The following is a 20,259-nucleotide window of genomic DNA, read 5'->3' on the forward strand; positions in this document are numbered from 1 at the left end:
CAAGGAAGGATGTACCACCAACCTCACTGACAAGTGAGCCCAGGAACATGTACCTGCATTCAGTGGAAAGACAAGAGAGATCTCCTGAGGGACCTTCAGGCTGATATGATACTCTACCCATCTGCCTGATCATTGCAGTGGGAGAGGGGGAAGTTGCATGGCTGCAGTTAAGTACCACCTTGGCATAGCTCCTGCTGCATGCATGATCTGTTGACAGAAAGGTTCCCCCCAAACTTACCCATTGTGGGAAATAAGCCTGAGGTTCAAAATATTTGCCAGCATGGACCTTCTCTCTGTAGTTGCCCAAGTCTGCCTGTAAGCTGTAGGCAGCCAGCAAGAAGTAGATTTCTTCTTTGTGGTTGCAATGAGACATAAGCACTTGCTCTTTGAGATGGCAGTAGTAGAGCTGCCGTGCCACCTTATCACTGCAAGACAAAGGCAAATTTACTTCAAGAACAAAGTTCAGACAAGGACCCTCAAAAACATCATCCTGTTGAGAAGAGGGATTAAACTTTGACATGTCTGATGTGTGCCAATGCCACCCTGATACAGTTGTGTGTAAAAGGAGCACCAAACCAAGATTAAGGTCTTCTCCCACTAAGTGTTGTACAAACACAAGAAATGGTAGCTTCTACCTTGAGGAGCATGAGATCTAAGAAGTTAGGGCAGAAGGCAGATGAAAGAAAAATCACATCACAGCTGTTTTGCAGACTGACTACAGTCAAGCACTTCTGTTTCCCTGGAAAGCCTGTAGCAGCCAGGAGAGTCAACTCCCTTGGACTCCCAGTCCTGTTTCTTGCACACCTGTCCTCCTTTTCCCTCTAAACTTGGCATTGCTTTTTGTTTCACCTTGCCTTAGGCTCATGATAGTTCTTAACAGCTAATTCCCTGCAAGGTAGATCAAAAGACATGGGAGCCCTGGGCTTGTTTTTGTCTTCTTCCTCAAGCTGCTAAACAGGGATTGTCTGATAAGGAATTATTATGGCATAGCCTTGATAACCCACACACCCCCTGTCCTCAGAGATCATGGGAAGCAGGCTGCTGACATGTGTATGTAGATGAAGTGCTGGACACTGCAGTGTGCAGACTGTGTAGTAAAAGTGTGCAAGTATAGTTTGAAGGGGCCAGATAACTATCTTTGCATGGCTCTACAAACCTCTCCAGTTAAACTACTAGTGCAAGAGAAATATGCCTGTGATGGTGTAGAGTACATAACTTGGGAGTGGCAGAATGGTATGTAATCTCTCTCTGTATAAAAAAGGCAAAATGAAACAAAAAACACTTATCAGCCAGACAGACTCCATAAGGAAGAGTCCCCTGTATCCAAAAGTGAAAAGACTATGGAGAGAGAAAACATAGAAAACCACAAGCTTTGCTCAAGACAAGAACGAATGCCAAAAATTTGGTAAAGATTTTAATCCACCTAAATGATCCCAGCTCTTGGCTTCCCCCAGGGACAGAGCCACACCAGAAGCGTTGATGTAAATTAACTCTGTCAGTTGTTCATTTTTAACTACCTCATCCTTTGTTCTGTACCATGGGTGAGGGTGGTGCTGTTTTGAGTGCAACCCATATTCCATGTGAATGGACTACAAATGAAAAAGTCTAACTTATGAAGTAATTTGTTTTGTCCATGTATGAAAGTCCATTTCCAGGATAAGACTGCAGAGAGCACTGCTCAAATACAAAAAATAGATCCAAAGCATGTGCTTTGGAGTATAAATAACTATTTTTGGTATATGCATCCAGTGCCTTTCATACAACCAAAAGACACAAGCAAAAGAGTGTTTTGATAATGTCATCATTCAACCTGCATTTTCAACACAGATGGAAAAGCAGTCACAATTTTCCAAGGGATATGGAGTATGATTCAGGCAGAAAACATTCATAGCTAAGTGAGGACATCTAGGAAGGTCTTAAAAAAATTCAAGCTGATTTTTAAAGCTTATTTCAATGAGTTCACAGAGATGAGCTTAACAAAGAAACATTCTTTTTCTTTCATTTTAAGAACACACTGAATAATTCAAAACACAGTAATTACCACAGAAGAGAACTTACCCTATTACTCTTCCATTTTCTACGTAGTATTGTACTCTAAAGAATGCAACAAATGGAGGGCTGAATTTCTCTGTCCCCTGGAGCAAAGACAGAAGACAAATTAAATTATGATCAGTATCCAAAATTCCTGTTACCCTATCTGGTAATGTTCTCTCCTCTGAAATTTACTCCCCATACTGCTTTTCATTTTCTACTCTTAGTTCTTGGCAAGTTTTAGGAGGGAGTCTGACTGTCTTGGAGGCTCATGACAATGAGGCATCACCAAACAATCAGACAGGTTGAACGACAAAATCTCCTAGGAAGAGCAGAAGATTTTTGGATAGGAGGGATGAGCTGGTGTAAGAGTCCCAGAGTAGCCTGGGGACACCCAGGCTGGCCCAAAATTACCTGGCTCAGCACCTGGCAGCACCACAAACACATTTGTGCTGAGTGCAGCAAGTTTAACCCAGCCTCCCTCACAGCGCCAAGCGAGGCAGCAGTGCAGTGTGCCAGTGTGATGTTTCCAGGGTACTCCTAGGAGCAACCATCCATCCCTGCACCACACCACATCCCCCAGTACGGACAGACACACTGCCAAGTTCAGCACTCACTGTCTGGGGCTCAGGAGCACCAGCCTGGTATCAGCTCCAGGCCTTTGTTTGGCAGGGCTCTTAGTTAGTTATTCACATGTTCCTGCAGCCATAGAGCAAAAGGCAGTGGTGGTGTCTGCTTCACACTGAGGAGTGCTGCTAGAAGACAGCCAGCATGAGGCCTGTTGTTTTAGCTACAGCCTATCTTTCCGACTTACAGGCTTGTTTGAACAGAACAAAAAAGAAAAAAGGGAAAAAGAATAAAGGAACATCTTACTAGCTCACTCTCTCATCTTTCCTACTATGCCACTTTCATGTTCACACAGGTAACTTTGCTCCCACAGGCAATTCCAAGGCTTTGCTGGTCAGATCCATCTCACTGGGACAAGGTACATGCCCTCCACATCTGAGGCAGACAGCTTCTTCACCATGCAAACATCTCCATTTTATTTCTGGAAGTTGTTCATAACCACCCTATTTTATCAGCTGGATTGGGCTTTCCACCTGAAACCTCTTCATAGGAAGTAAATTCTTGTCAACTAACCCAGTCCAATAGGCTAACTCATCTCAGACTGTAGTACTGCCAATAGCAACTCATTGAGTCTTTTGTGATTCACATCACACCAGAGGTTCAACACTTATCCTGACCAGGATAGTGTAGCAAGAATCCAGTCACACAGAGACCTCAAAGCATACCCCATCCTGAGGTGACCACAAACACCTGCTTTGGGAATCTCTCACTGTCTGGACAGACAGCCCCTCCACATGACTCTGGCTCTTTCTGAAGTAACTCTCACTTGTTTGGGAAAAGCAGAGCACATGCTTGGAGATAAGAGAGATGTCCAAACCTCACTAGTTATCTACAAATTTCTGTAAGCAGCAGAAATGGCAAGTGTGCCTATTCTGCAAAAGAAAACGCTTAGGCAAGGGGGAAAAAAGTAATTGACAACTTTTACAACGACCCAATTAAGATATCTGAAAGTAATTGCATGCTATACTTTGTTCTAGACTATGGCTCCTCTATTAATGACACACACAAATAGGCATTATCATGTCTGAATGAAAAGTATTAAACAGTTACATAAGCTTGTCCTTATTTCATGTAGTTTTTCCCTCCCTTATCAGGGCTAGCTAGCCTTAAAGAGCTAGGACTCGTCTCAAACAAAATATTCTTCCTCTCCCTGCAGTGTCCTTTTGTACATACTCTGGGAAGAGTCACAGCTCCAGTCATTTCCTGCGTACCAGATTCAAGTCACAAAAGGTTATTTTAGGCTTTTTTGCCTAAGGATCAAAATGAGGTCTCCAGACTAAATTCAAATGAAAACTGACCAACTGACCTTCTCCACTTCTGCAGCAGCCAAGCAGCAACCATGTGGTTACTATGGCTCAGCTAAAGTTGCATAAGGGGCTGGTTTAACTAATTGTACAACTATGCAAAAGTCACTGCATCCTACTACTGAAACGTATTCTGCAGACCATCTTCAAAAAATGCTTTGTGGACCTTAGTTTACGAGTTTTCATTTCACTGTGCAGTCCAATAAAAAAGCAGCAGCTTCCAAAGTTAAACACCTCTCTTACTTTGGTGGTGTCTTTCTTCCATTCCTTGGAAAAGTATTTGCTGAGCTTCTGCTCCAGGTCTATAAAAACATATTCATTATCTGAAAGATAAGAAAAAAGGAATTCAACATAAAATAATTGGAAATGTTTAGTCATTAAACATTTAGGTTACTCTACAAGTTATTTCCAAGCGATACATTTGCTGACCAGGAAATAGACAGGGCAGGGGAAAAAAAAAGTACTCTTAAGTACATGTGCTACTCCAGACAGCATGGAAGGAAGGTCATTCACTCCTTCAAGAGATCCTGAACTAAAGGTTCCCAAACATCTTAGCCAGAAATGCAGAATTCCTGCTTTATAATCAAGACGCCATTTACAAAAAAGGGAAACATCATCTTACCCAGCTAATTGTACTGTCAGCTTACCAGATTCAGTTTTTTATTATTATTATTAAACAAGCAAGCCCTACCCAAGCTTGTATTCTGCCATCATGTAGCACCATGGTCCAACATGGCAAAAGTAAAGAGAGCTGGGTACTTGACAGGTTTCATCTTCTGCATGTGAAGGGGATCTTCTGAAAGGGTGAGAAATGAGAGGACCAAACACAAACGCCTTTCTCACAAAGTCTGGTGCATCCTGCTCACACCCAACTTCTTTCATATAGAGAAAAGATGAATGAAAGGAAGGGAAACCTGGCCTGCCTCAAAACACTAAAGGACCAGGACTCACCCTCCACCCTAGTGAGAGTGAACAAGACACAGCCTGAATGGCACATCATCTTGAAAGAGGTTTGTGCTGCTTTCAAAGCTGATGTTTCATAACACTGCTTACCAATTATCGAATACAAACAACTCAGACAGTGAAAGATTTTTTCCCTGAGTCTTCAAGTCTCTTAAGAAAAAAATAAAAGACAAGACCTGACAGGTGTTTCAGGTTGCAATAGCAATGCCAGCTGAGCACATTCACCTGACCAGTCTCTCTACACTTTGATCTTGCTTAGGACAGTGTTTTGACAGGTGACACAAGTGCCAAGATGAAGAGCTTGCTCCTTAAACATGAAAGGAACAGGAGTAAAAAGGGGAGGGAAAAAAAAGAAAAAAGAACACTTCACAAAACGAACTCCTGCCCCTTAAGACCAGCCCAGATTTCCAAATGAGAGCCTGCACTCATGTCTGTATTATGGCAGATGCAGGCCTGGCATGGCCAGTGTTATGGTAGGTGTTGAAGGGGGCTCTGAACTACCTCACAGCCCTTCCAAAGCATTGCAGATCCTTACAGGGGCAGATACAACAAATACTTTCTTTGCTAGCTTTCAAAAAACAAGCAAGCAAAACAACCTCCTATTGCCACCTCCTTCAGCTCCCGCCTCAAGTTAAAGAAACCACATCTGGTGTATCCAGAACTGGCCCACACATCATCCTACTAGGAAATCTCCTGTAAAATAGCACTAACACTGGATACAAAAAGGACAACACCCAAAAAAGTCCTGTTTCTGTCTCCATGCTCTTTCCTGCATTGTAGTGCTTGCAGCTGTACTTTTAATATACCTACACTTCTGTTTATCACATTACTTGACATATCACATAGAGAGACAAACCAATATTTAACTGCACCTTCAAAGTGGCTGTATAGAATTTCTGAAAGTGTCTGTGGTGGCCAATTTAAGTGCTGTAGCACACAGAATGATATGGAAGTTATTTTTGCTGTTTTGACAAGGAGGAGTTTTTATCATCACATCTTGTACCTGCCTCTTCACTTCTGTCTAAGATAGGGTGGCTAGGGGCTACACTGGCTCCAGCCCTTCCTTCTCTAGGTCCATTAAGATCAGATAGCACGGCTTGGAAGAGGCTGATAGAAGTCCTAGTCAGTGAGCGAGAGAAGGGTTTGTTCATGTTAGGCTTGCCTCTGTTCCCTAATCAGCTGCCAAGCTGGTAAGCATCACTCCATAAAGCTTTTATTAAAAAGTAAGTAAAAGCTCATTTAGGGAATCAATGCACAGCAAGCGACTGGAGTGGGATAACATGAGCACACCACCCAGTCCCTCCCTGGGCTTTCACAGTCCTGCAGCAGGGCCTGCCCTCCACTATGGGCTCCCCACACAGCACAGGGCTGGTCCTGATGGCACAGCAGTGATGGGTAAAGCCTGTATCAGCTCTGCCAGCACTGTAGTCTTCAGCTGGCACCTTGTTAAGTGGCTATAACAAGTTGAAGGGTCAGTTTTCCTTTCTACTTCAACAATGATCCCATGCCCAGAGGCATTTAGAGAAACACATTATTTATTCCCCAATCAGGAGAAGAATTGCAATAGCAAGCACAGTGACATAGCCCAAACCATCCCATCAACCCTGAATAGTATGTCAGAAAGGGAAAAGTGTGACAGAGCAGTTACACCACAGTAAAGCAATTTGTTACCCACACCCCAGAGCCCCTCTTTATCTGTCACGTTAATTAGGTTAGAGATGATTTTGTGAGGGCACACATGTCATGCCTGAGGATTCCAGGTTATTATCAGGCCTACTGGGAGATACACATAAACCACAAGAATAAGCCAGGCTACAGGAGGACACCCCAATGTACATCTCTTCTTGGGGTCCTCCCCAGCCCAGCTCAGCATCCTCCCTCCCGTGCAAGAATGCAGCACTGCATTCCTGCCTTAATTAAGTTAATATGGCTGGAATGTCAACCTGCAATGTAAGCCTCCATCTACAAAAACAAAGAGGTATTTCCCTCCACAGCCCTACTGCTTTGTGGATGGCTTTGGTTTTTTTTTTACCTCACACTGGATTAGTGATGAAACCCTAAGAGATCTTTTGCCAGATGCTATTTGGAAATAAGCATCTCTAACAGATATGAGGGCTCCAAATTGCAGCACCTCTGAGCAGTGCTGTAAAGGACAATATAGAAATGCACAGATGGCCCCCTTTCCAGGGAAGAATAAATTTGATCTGTGGATCCAAACAGGGCTGGATACTCAGCAGGTACAAACTGTCATTGCTTCACTGGCCTCATCTGAAGGACAAGTGAAAGGTAACAAGAAGCTGACTGAGAAGCGTGCACACATAAAAATACACTCCCGTCCACCTGCAGCTACTGACGCTGAGTTCATGAATCTCATCTCAGCACTGCAGGTGATCTTACAAATAGATCAGCTTCTCTTGAAAAGTTCCCCTATGTACGTATGTACAGATGCCAGACCTGGCACAACTCACCAGTGCACTGCACTGCAATCCCAAGAAATGCATCTGGACAGCCAGCTCCTTTGCAGTAAAGAAATGTACACATTTCTCCCAGTTTCACCTTTCAGAATTCTCAAATGAGATTGAAAGTTTATGCTGTAAAAATCACATCTCAAAACAAGCAGTTACCAGAAATGTAAAACACTTCTACACTGCAAAATTAGCTCAGCACATGTTATGTATTTTTAAAAATATAGGACACGCATTGTTGCAAAAAAATAATGTGCCTGGTCCCCAGTTAGAAAAAAGTGACACAGTTCGAGTGAGTGATGCAGACTTACAATAGGCATTATTTACACTGCAGGAAAAATGGGAATGGAAAATTAAGGCTGTAATACAGGGTCAAATCATTCCGAGTCATTGTTAACCTAAAGGCCATTATTTTGCATTAACCAGTTCCTCCTCATCCAATTTTTTATGAAAAGTAAGTTCTCTGCATAAAAGCTAAGTAATGGTGATGCCCAAAAACCTGTTCTCCTCCTGTGCCCATTGTGGGCTAGGAGCACCAACAAATTCCACAAAGGTCTCCTACCAAGAGTCAGTGCTTAGCCCCACAGGCAGCCAGGAAGATCCCATTAACAAATTTGGCTGAGTCGTGTATATTTTAGCAATGCAACTAGACAGTCCAGAAGAATAGGACTCAAATAAAATATGAATTAGTGCAAAGCCAAATTTCCACATAGCAAGCATTTTCTGCCTAAAAGAGAAGGGAAAAAATTACCCATGGCTATTGCGCTTAACTTTTTCCAGATGTTTCAAGAAGCTTTGTGGCAACACCACTATGCCCCCTGAGGTGCAACAGGAAAGAGAGCAGGACAGAGGGATGCTAGGGTTAGGGGAGAGCTGAAGCTTAAAAAAACCAAAACACAACAAAACCCCACACTAAAATATACCTCACAACACATGCTGCAGCCCTCACATAACCTGAACACCAGCATGGATTTTTTGTTTATAGAAGAAGAGCTGGATACACACCCCCTTTTGCATGTGCATCTCCCCAAGCTTCCAAGCATTAGTGATTTGGAAAATCACTACCCACATGGCACCTGCTCCCACCACCTCTGCATAGCTTCGAAATGCTCCTGGTGTTATCTTTCAAGCCAATAGAAAGAAATATTGTCCACTTTCTGATAAGTGGTTGATATGTTTACTAAAGGGTCTAAAAGAACTTGGTTCAGGAAAACCTTGTGTTTTTAGCTTTAGCTGGAAAGTACATGTATCCTAAGTGAAGGGAAGAATCACAACCCAGGCTGGGAGTATAGCAAGGGAGGTCCTGGCTGAGGTCACTTTGCCTGGGATGGACACAAGGCTATAGAAGGTAGTATGAAAAGAGACAGTATCAAGAAGCCTGAGATCTTGTGGTGTTAGGAACTATCAAGGTCTGAACACTGAGCTAAAGGTTCAGTCATTCCTGGTAATGGATAGGAACCGCCAGAATTTTACGTTGGCATCTTACATTTAGCAACAAGGCATGCCCAAGCAGAGATCTTCAGACTTCAGCAGTGTCACAGGGGATTCTTCTGCACAAGAAAAGCTGCAGAGCCATTTCCAGCACTGCTCATCCCGGGGCAAACAAACTCTTTGCAATTCTCAGGCAGGAGAGCACTTGGCTGGATGTTGTACTGATACCAAAGGAGAAACAACTGACAGCAGGTACAGGCAAAAAATTGCCTTCATAGGAAGAGACCATGTAGGTCCTTTCAAGGAGTACTTTATACTCTCTGGACATCTGAACCCCTGCAACTCCCTCTAGGTGGTACATTTCTGCATGTTTTTCTTGTATTGCATTTAACTCTTCTGAGGTACCAAAGTAAGTGCAATAGAGCTGTACCTTAGGTTAGAATTTAGGAGAAATTCCTAAAGAAGATTCAATTATGCAAGCAGATTTAAGAGAGGACAGGCAAGAAGCATGGATAGTGAGAAAGGACTGGTGTGTAGAAATCATCATAAGGTATTTCAGAGAACTTTTGTTATTTGTCCCTAAAAGACCCTTTGTTATAACACATACTCATGTAATATAAAAATAACCTGTTAGATATTCTGTCCACGAACTTCAGTACTGGAGGATACACAGATGCAGAAGAGTTAACTGGAGGCAGAGTGGTTTTGGCAGTTAATCACTGAGCTCCTTGGTAAGCATGTGCTGGGAAGCATGGGCCTGGCAAGATGAACAGCCATAGCTTTAAAAAACAGAGTGTTATGCTTGAGGCAGGGGAGCTGAAGCAAAGGAATTTGGTTTCATAAGAAAGCCAGCCTGACAAATTCATAAGAGGACACAGAGACAGTGGCAGGGTATAGGAGCTGCAGTCTTGCTCCTTCCCAGTTGAAGGCTTCCATCTGCTTAGGTCAAGCAAGGTTTGCTCCTAGAAAGGCATGGCCCAAAACTCAGGATCGAAGGGATCTGGGTTATAACAACAAAGGAAGCCTGGCTGTTCTTTGTCTGCTGACATTCAGTTTTGTTTTAGAAGACTGAATGTGTCACTGCACACACTTTCTGGTAACAAGAGGGAAACCTCCCGCAGGGCACTAGATAAGGTTGACCCCACAGGAGGATTTGCCATATAAGACACAGCTGCTGAAGCCTATGGGACCAGATTGAACCTGGCAGGGTCGCAGGATCTTTCACTGAGCAAACTACAAGTTAAAAAAGGAAAAAAATTAAAAACCAAGCACTTCGGCAGCAGGAGCACACAAGGTATAGCCTGCCTGATGATCCATGACAAAACTAGAAGAGCAACATGTCCCAAGGTTTGCAGGACCTCCCATTAATGCACATTCCTGAACTTAATTTTCAAAGTGATCAACTTCTTATAGACACAAGTTTTTTTTCTTCCCAGATATATTGGGTTGAAGCAGTTTTCCTCTTGAGAATAAAAAAACAGTTCAAGAGCAGAAGGGATCAAAAATGCTATCTTGACAATATAACTGTTACCCTTAATCCTGAAGCTTGCCCTCAGCATCTACAACAGCCAGAAGAGAAGGCAACATATTTAGGTATCAAATGCTGGGAAACACGCTCCAAGACCTACAGCTTAGATCTTACAACATTAATGGTTTGCAGCTTGCATGGTGCTTTGTGGTGCTGTTTCCCTTTCCGCCACATTTAGGGGTTAAACTTCTGTTTATGATTAAGGACCCCAACCTCTCCCCTCCCCCCCCACATACTTAGTATGAAACCAACTGAGCATTAGTGTATCTGTACAACGTCTGCAGGTCAAATGGGCTCCTAATCCAGATAATCCACGCAGTGTGATTGGCTACAGTTCTGAAGAAATCCTTTAATTTTCATTCTCTTGCTACTGCTGACAGTCAGGGTTTTGTTGACAAATTAGCAGCAAAGTAATGGATGCAGGTGGATTAGAATACCTTGTTTTGCATGTGGCAGTATCAGACCACCAAAAATAAATACACATTAAGAAACTGGGAAAGATATAATTACTAAAACAGGGCAGCTGTTTTTTAAAAAAATGTCTTTTTGAAGCTGCAGCACAGAGGTGAAAGCATGATGAAGGAGAGGATTACCTTGTTCAAAAATGTAGATGCCTCCTTTCCATTTTTTGGACACCTAGCTCAGCCTTTCCTGAAGGACCAGGCCCAGGCTTCCCCCATTCACAGCCTCTCTGGGATGTACACTGACTTGGTACTCAGCCAAGGCAGTCGACTTCAGCACCCACAAGGCAACCTGGGAATGCAACACTTACCCAGGCCCCCCCACTACCTGACCTGAACACTTCCCTTTTTTGAGATGAGAGCTTGTTGTGAAGCAGGCAATACCTTAAAGGCTACTTCCTTTAATGCCACACTCAGTGCTACATTTGCTATAGAGACAAGACCTCCGCTTGGACAGCAAGGGAGATGATAACAGTCTGCTGACCAAAACAAGGTGGAGAGAAACCAAGCTGTGGAACAGAAAAAGTATTTCTTTCCAGGAAAGCAAATAATCAGCCCCCAAAACAAACAAAAAAGAGATGTTAATTCAGGCTACTGGACTCCTGTAACTCTTTTCCTTAATTTTTTAACCACTTTCTGGAAGAAAGAGCTGCTAGAAAAAGGAAGGATACTTTCATGAAGTGAGAAGATTTGTTTCCACTTAAAGCTGTGGACAATATACTCTAAAGTCTAGTCAGAACAGCTTTATTATGCTCTTTGGTATGCAGTGGTTACAATGTATTTCCAACAGGCTGAAAGATATCTGCCACTACTGGGTATTCTGGGACCAGAAGCCCTGTGCTTGATAGGGTGAAGGAAACTGCTTCACAGAAAAGGCGTGAGGAAAGGCAAAAGCAGAGTATGGAAAATATGAAATAAAAAACATGTGAAGGGGGGAAAAAAGTGAAAGAGACAGGGAAAAAAAAGAAGAATTCAAAGAAAATAGGAATTACATTGCCCTGTCTTACAGGAGAGGACAAGGGTTCCAATTTCAGCCAAGATGTCCTGCAAGTGGAATAGGCAAAACCCGGTGTTAAAAAATGTCGCAAATGGGAGACCTCAGAAACAGAGATGATTTGTGAAAAAAGTTAAGAGCATTCAGGTCTCCTCACATTAAAAAAACTATGCTGGTTTAAAGCACAGGTGTATTAGGTTTAAGGAAGCTTTTGGAGACTCTACAAACCTTATGGAGATAAAAAGCTTATGCTCCTCTCAGACTGAACGCTGCACTCAAACAAAGCAGTTCTTACAGAACGAGAGCATAAAGGAAATGAGACAAACTTAGAAAAAATACCTTATTTTATCCTACATATTTATAAAGAGACAAAAGAAACCTTATTTAGAAGGGCTTCTATAGGACTACTATAATTTCAATTGAGTGTCTAGAATTGCAGTAGTAAATAACAGTTTTTGAAGGAGAGACAAGTCTTTCAGTGCTTTTGGAAATATGGGGAGGCAAGATAAACAAGGCAACAGATCCATTTCTAATTACTAAGAGTTGGGGTGTGGGAGGGAATGTCAATGTTTACACCATACCAGAAATGTGATCTCTCATATCAATTTGCTTCTTTAAGGCATCATCTTAACACCATTTCCTGGCCAATACTAAGCCATAGGACCAAGCAAACTGGATTTTACCTCATGGACTAGAAGTTTTGTATTTCCCATGTGATATTTCAAAACCCAATGTGTCCCACACATGCATTCAGTCCCTTACAATCATTTGAGTTTCCTCCCCAGCGCCACATTCTTCACACGTGACTTCAGAAGATAAGTAACACTTTCAGCCCCAAAATCCTTTTAAAATCCACCTCCTGTTCAATACCTATACTTTTGAATATAGTAACAAATATGTTGAATAACAACTCCCACTACAGGAGAGAAAGAAAGCCCCACAAAGACATGGAATCCCAGAACAAAGGTGGAGAACAAAAGCCCCCCCTTTACTCAATTTGTCTGCCCACATACCAAAGATCAAAAGAACTCTGGGAAGGCTCTGCATAATCTACATACTTTGCGACCTTATTACAATCAAATTCCCCCTGCAGGCACAGCCACTGTGTATATATGCACACACTGTAAATACACAAGCGGGTCTGTGGATGTTTGCCAAGTCACTTGCTCGTGCATTGAGTTTGCTTACTTTTAACAATGCTGAGGCCAAAGAAGTGAGGCTCTTTAATCTTCACTAAATCACAAACTTGCTGAAAGAGCTCCTGTCCAGTGGCTTTGACCTGAAAGACACAACCAATCCAACATTACAGATGGCTCACGCACCTGGATGGAGCAACTCTTCTAAAGAAGAGTTTTAAAGAAGAGTTGCAGGCCAATACATTTTTGGATACCAAAGTAAAATACCCAAACACAACCACACCAGAGAACATCCTTTGTTTTCAGTACTATTGCTGTTATCATAGAATAATAATCATTAATATTTACAGAAATGAAAATACTGCTTCCTTGCAATTTTTTTTTTTTGAGAAAAGGAAAAAAAAAAAACTGAACCCAAAAGTTTTCATTCAGGAGAACCAGGAACAAAAGTACCCAAACAAGCACAAGACTGAGTAGCTCATAGGTTAGAGATGTCATTCTTCTGTACCCCACACAGAAGAGCTTGTTCTGTCTCCTGCTGACTTCTAGTCACACAGCCATTAACATCTTTATCTTTGGCAGGTGCAGCCAAAGGCCTGTAAGACCTTGCCTGTTTCCCTGCACACTGAGACTTTCTGATATCCCTGCCTCCTGTAATGCACAGACTGCCCCAGAAGGAGCATGGTTCTGGTTAACTGCATGTGCAGACCTGGATGTGTACTATGATACGAAGATTCCCCCACTAAACATCTCCCCATCCACAGCCTCATTTCCCCCTGTCCCACTGAACTATGCCAGGAGTACTGACAGACAAAGCACAGGCAAATACAGAAACCTCCCAGCCCACAGAGGCACGGGGGAAGGAGTCCAGAGAAAGAGCAGATGGGGGGAACAGAACAGCACTGACACAGACAACCTCAGCTCAGGCCATGGTACAGCCAGCTGCAGCTGCAAAATGGGCCAAGACCTTGGAATTTCATTACTCCACTGCTGGACCATGCAGATTAGCAGTGCCAGGAGCAGCTGCCTGCAGGGGTACAATGCAGTGCTACCTACCGAGCAACAGAGAGGACAGGGCAGAAGTCGACTGTTTAACTCTCCTACAAACCAATCAACATCCTAATTTTAAAGCTTTTTTAGTGTAGGTATGCCACACACCCCAGAAACTGGCTTGCACTCACCTCCTTGCCCCAGGCTGTACCATGTCACTAGACATGGACAATGGGAAACAGGAGGTCATTTAAGTACTCATTTTCTTCTACTTGACAAGGCATCAGTAGCCAGACACTCACTACTGCTTTATCAGGAGCTTTGAAGTCTGCACTACACCAATGCAAACACGTGTAAGCTTTGAGGAGGGAGGAGGTAGTGCACAGTTCTGATAAGACCCAAAACCACATCTGGGTCTTATAATTATGAGTCTCCATGTGAGACTGCACCCTTTCAGTCTCACACCTAGATGCAGTGTTTGGTCAGACACCCAGAACACACACTTGGAAGGGAAAGTTGGGCATAGAGCAATCTCCTTTGCCAAAGAAGCAAGTTCTGAGCATGTTCTCTTACCTGGGAAGGATTTGCTAAGAAAGATGCGACCTACCTCTAGCCAGAATGGTTATGGGCATACAAGAGTCACTGGCAGTACAGGACTCTCTGTAAAGGCTACACAATGAGATGAATTTTCTAAGTGGCAAGCTTTCATACCTAAGGGAAGAAAAACCTGCTTTAAGATACTTAATTCTAGGGAACTGAGTACTTCAAGTGACAGTTTTGTGGCACACAGCTCTAAACTGTGATTTAGGCAGAGTTCTTGCACAACAGGTATGTTACTAGTACCTTGTCCATTCTCCTCTTGGCACTTCCCTTCTGTATCAAGTTCTGCTCCTAGTCTTAAAGGCTATGCAATACCAATTACATTTGCAACTCCCTCCTACTTTCCCCTCTGCCCAAAGCAACCAATACTTCCCTTTGCATTTTTCATCTTTGGACTTTCCTCCCTATGCATATGGTTCCTGTGCCAAGATTGATCTCAGAAATGTTATGACTCATTCCTTCCATTGATACTCAGATTTGCCCCATGTCGGGCTCGGGGCTTCTTTACACGTGAAATTTAGTCCAAAGTGAAATCAAGTGCAAGTTTACAGATGGTAACTGCTACTCCAAGGTCATTCTGTGTACAGATATTCACGTGTATTAGTTGTCTATATCTATTTTTCTTGATATGTATGTTTTGAAACATTGGCTCTCCTGTTCACAGAACAACTGAAAGACTTCAGACCTATGCTTGCCATTCACCAACCCACAGGACCTCACTAGACTTCCTCCACTCCAAAAGTTTCTCCCACTTTGCCTTGCCCTCCTCAGAGCAGCTGGTGAGCTGCAGCATCCCCTAGTTCCCCTCACAGCTCTGCTTCTCCTCACATCCACAGTTGGTCCCAAGAAAGCAGTTTTACTGCTTACCATCCCCCCAGATTCACTGTACATTAAGGAAGACAGACATCGAAGCTAATTAAGAGATACTTGATTGTAGGTGAAGAGAATTTAAAATGGCTCCTGCTCTTCCCTCTTCAACAGCACTATCTCTGAATGGTGTAAGAAATACATTTTAAAGAACAAGCTTCAATCTGTATGTGACCACATAAAACACATATAGGTAAACTCTTATCTGGAAGGGTGGAATTTATATGGGAGGGGAGAGGGAGGACTTACCTGCATAAACACTGGGCTTATCATGGGAAGGATCTATAATTTATTCTGCTGGAAAGATAACCATTCCTACCTACCTCAATGAGCTGCAAGCTTGTTTAGCATTTGCATTCCACACTGAAGAGGTTAAAAGGCTTTGGAAATCTTTAGTAGTGGCATTATTATTCTAATAAATGCCCAAAGTATCATCTGTGGTTGTGCTAATTACATTTGGGTTCTACCAACATCACTAGAAAATTGCCTTGATGTTTCTTTAAAAAAGAAAGATCTCTCCAGCTGTGAAATCTTAATTTTTGTTGCTGTTTTGAATGAGTGTTGTGGTAAAGTCCGAAGCCAAATGAAAAGCTGTTTCTGGTCACTTGCCCAGCTGTAACAGGTCATGTTTCACTCTCTATGCAATTAGGACACAACCATGTGTTGAGGTCTCATGTTTTGGCCCAGGCAGCTATTCCCTTTCACACACAGGCATCTCCAAGTACATACTTTCCCAATTTCCCAGACACAAAAGCAAGGGGTATCAGAAATTACAAGGGCGAATGTCTTTAAAAGGAATACAAAGGGGTGCTGTGGGAGATTCCTCTGCAGGACACCCTAGTGATGCACAAGGCATCCCAGCTTTTTGGAGGAGCAACAGGCTGGGACAGGACAAGGGAACAGGAAGGGACACAGCACTTTTCCTCTGTTCCTGTCAGCACTCAATGCAAAAGACTATTTCTTATGCTTATTAAATATTTTAGAGGCATTAAAAAAGACATGTGGATGTAGCATTTAGGAACCTGGTTTAGTGGTGGACTTGGCAGTGTCATGTTTACAGCTGGACTCGATCCTAAGAGTCTTTCTCACCCCAAATTTATTTTATGATAAACTGCAGGTTTTTGTGATTTACCGGAGCATGACCCAATGGTGAAGAAACAGCTGTGTGCTCCATTTAGACACAGGCAGAGTGAGTAGCAGTGACAGTGTCAGCCCTGGCTGGTGCACTGCCCTCCTGCACCTTCCCCATGGCCAGCAGCTCTGCTATCTCCCATCTTCAGCCTCCCTGATAAGAGCTGTAAGAAGGTGAGATTTAGGGTCAGCTGCAACAGACCATTACCCAGGCCCATACACCTGCTGCCAAGAACTTAATTAAATCATCGTTTTCTGCCTTGCACAAAAGCCAGCAGATTGCAGAAGCCTTCTGGGGCAGTGGATGGGCTGGGTTTGAACCAGTAACCTAGAAGCAGAGTGTCCCAGATTTTTCTGTTAAAGCTTTATTCCATCCAACCCTTGAGGCTGTTTCAGTTAAGGATGCTACACTTACACACAGCAGGTAGGAAAATTCCGACATGGATTTTGAAGATTAGCACGCATAGTTTCAAAAGCCACAGTTTCAATCAAGTACTTAAAATAACAGTTCACCTCAACTGTCTTCGCCCCTCGCATCCCAAAGCAGGAGAAAAAAACCTACCCAAAACAAAGCCAAATCTCCCCAGCCCACACGAGTGCACGCACACGCTCACAAGAGAGCACTTATCTTTGAAACTCGCTGGTCCTCTGAACACCAAGTGCCTCTTGTCAGCTCAGTTTCTCACAAGTTCAAGGAGCAGCCGGCATTGCACAAAGAGGCACCGTGCTGTGCAGACACCCTGCCACCCTGGGCTGCCAGCTGAGCTGGCCCTGCTGTCACTCATGCACACTTTGAGACATTCGAGGCAGCAATCAAAGAAATGAAGCGACTTGCCTCGATTTTTTGTGTGTATGAATACTCAAGAGGAAGGAAGAAAACCCACCCTCAATGGCTATTTGCCTTGGACTCTTTGAAGGGATCTGCAGGCTGTCAAAACCAGGAATAGCTGGACTCTTTACAAGAGTAAACTCATATGTTGAGTACACTTGCTAAGTAATCAAGGTATTTCAAGTTCAATTTTTAAAAAATGTTGGATTATTACAAGCAGCAAAACCATTCAGAAATAATAAAATGTAAATAACAACAGAAAGAGAGCAGAGGAGATCCCCACCCTACAAACACAGCCCTGACTTCTAACAAACTGCGAATGAGTTGAAGCTGCCCACTTAGAAAATGGAGCACCAATTACCCTAAGCTGGCTAATAGCCTTTTGGTCAGCAGACCAGCACCAGGCTTTTGGGAGAACAATAGGAGCTAACAAATCTGAACCGTGGCCGCGATGCAGCGACCTCCCAGCCACTCACCCCGACGGCCAGGCTGAGCTGCTCGCGGGTGGGCAGGAAGACGCAGACGCTCCGGATCTCTGGCTGCATCCTGCCTGCCAGAAGTGTCCTGCTCATGGTGGGCAGCTCCACAGGGGCTGGGGTCTCCTCTCCAGACAGGCGTCAGGCTCCCTTCATCCCAGGTACCTGCTGAAAAGGCGAGAGCATCAGAGCTGTGCTTCTGTTGGAACTGGGAGCAGTTCACAGCACGCATGTGATGAGATGTTTAAAAACAAAACCACTCCGAACAGTCATCCATTTTCCAGGGCCAGTCAAGTTTCCACCAGCACCACAGCACAAACCAGGCAGCGTCAACCTTTTAAACAGCTCAAAAGTCCCATGAGAGTGCCATAAAGCTATGAGGTCTCCGTGGAATAACAAACCAGCCTCAAGGTTTCCAGACTCGTGTAAGCGATAAGGCAGGTGGCACCTTGGGCCGTTGCCTGAAAACACCCGTGACATGGGGGAGCGCCCATCCTTCAGCCAGGCACCTCGCTCACTCCCAAAGCAGAGGGTTCAATGGGCTGTCAACAAGCACATGCCAGTGCAAAGGCGTTAATCCGTGCTGTCCTCTCCCCTCACTCCATCCCTACTCCCTGAGAAACCACTGCCTGAAATCCTCTACACATCAACTCAAAGGAGGAGGTGGAACACAAACCCAAAAGGCTGAGCCACTGTATAACACCTTTTGTGAGGTAAGCACTGCCCTCCTCTCAAGCACTGAGCACAGGCTGCACAAGCACCTTACAGCTGAAGTTCAGATATTAACAGAAATAAGAGATGTTTTCTTTGCAGCCAAATGCAGAGAAGCCAACATCATCTTGACTTTACAGCTAGGTTAGACAGTTTCCTCAGCAACTTGTACCATTTTATGTATAGCCCTCTCCTCTCCAATGCTCTCAGCACTCCTGTCAGGAAGTATGTGGCACCTGATGAATACATCAGGAAGGGGAGAGGCTCCTTGAGGATGGGTTAGGTATCAATGCCAGCAGAGACCCAAACCAGCAAGACACCAGCCATGGGGTCATCCTGTACAAGTTTTGATGTAAGTCAACCCCCAACTGCCCTGAACAAACAGGTTGACTCCCTTCCACCAGCAACACCTGAGCACTCACCTGCAGCACAGCAACAGAGGTGCTGCTGGCTGATGCCTGTCCCCAAAGTCCCCACACACCTGGGGACAGGCGCAGACCCCAGCAAGGGCAGCCCAATGCTGGGGTCTGCACTGGTTCTGGCAGTGCCACCCTCTCCCACCACCCACAGCCCAGCCACCTTCAGGGGACAGGCTGTAAAGGGAGCCATGGGCTTTTCCTTCACCTTCCACAATGCATAAAACATGAGGGATCACAAGCAGCAGGCAAGCAGGCCAATGTTATGCCTGCTTATACCTGCCTGTATACACATACACATATATGCATGTACTTGTGTGCCTGTGCACTACAAATAAGTTTAAAAAGCATTGTTTTTTGTTTAAAATCATGTTTGTCCTAGTTCAGGAGAAAATTATGGCAGAATCAAATTCTTGTATGGGAGATGGGAAAAGCAAACAATAATGTAGAGTACAGCAAATAGAACTTGGATTTATCCCTCTCAATTCTATAATCAAGCACCAATTTTTTTTTAAATTATTTTTTAAAACAAATACAAGATAGATCCAGGAGTGTCCTCTTGCAAATACAGAAGCTGTTCCATGCACCGCCTTCCCAGAGCCAGCATATACAATGCTTCTTAACAAGGCAATTTTTGATTCAAGCTATGTAGAGCACTCCTTATAAGACAGAAGTACACAAAAAATGCAGACAAGGGAGTTATTAAAGTGTTTTTTCAGAACAAATATTTATTTTAACAGGACCTAGGAGTTTTTAAAAGATTGCTCTAAACTAAAGCAAGCGAGAAAAAGACATTTGACTTTATGGGACACGTGAAAGCTGCTATTAACTGAAATATTAAGAGAAAAATTCTGATTTATCTTCTCTCATTGAAATAATTATACTCACGTGCTCTCTTCGGGTCTGGACTACACACTATTAACAGCTGTATATAAATTACAGATGTCTACAGAATGACTTGAGGGCAACAGGTCACCACTATTATTGCCAGCTGATGTAATTCATGCCATAAACTTTATCAACAGCATAAAGACCTCAAGTATGAACTTATCTTAATTGTCAAACGGCTGCACTGGCCAGTACACGTTCCCTCTCAGAAGGGATATCACAGCCAGTGAAGACACTCATGGGGCTCAAAACAGAACTGAAAGTAGGACAAAAAAGTTACCATAAAACACAAACACAGGCATACAGATTTCTTTGGACAGCTGAAGAAACTGACTCCCACTTCCCCGTAGCCTCTACAATAAAAAGTTTCTGGAGAGTTTTTCCCCACACCTGCTTTTTCCATTTGAATTT

General features: G+C 43.5%; 1 protein-coding gene across 3 annotated transcripts in view; it reads right to left on the minus strand.

Annotated features, from left to right (window-relative positions):
• Positions 1–20,259, minus strand: part of FRMD1 (FERM domain containing 1) — a 40,993-nt gene that overhangs the window by 12,712 nt on the left and 8,022 nt on the right. For 2 of the 3 annotated variants that reach the window (XM_030946312.1, XM_030946310.1), the window contains exons 2-6: positions 17,834–18,001; positions 12,993–13,083; positions 4,206–4,285; positions 2,059–2,135; positions 239–425 (exon numbers count right to left, since the gene is read on the minus strand). In XM_030946312.1, the coding sequence (XP_030802172.1) occupies positions 239–425; positions 2,059–2,135; positions 4,206–4,285; positions 12,993–13,083; positions 17,834–17,929 (531 nt within the window). In that variant the 5' untranslated portion in view covers positions 17,930–18,001. The remainder of the gene's footprint in view (positions 1–238; positions 426–2,058; positions 2,136–4,205; positions 4,286–12,992; positions 13,084–17,833; positions 18,002–20,259) is intronic. The other variant, XM_030946311.1, reaches the window with a different exon arrangement.

The sequence above is a fragment of the Camarhynchus parvulus genome, chromosome 3 (assembly GCF_901933205.1).
Source record: "Camarhynchus parvulus chromosome 3, STF_HiC, whole genome shotgun sequence".
NCBI lineage: Eukaryota > Metazoa > Chordata > Aves > Passeriformes > Thraupidae > Camarhynchus > Camarhynchus parvulus.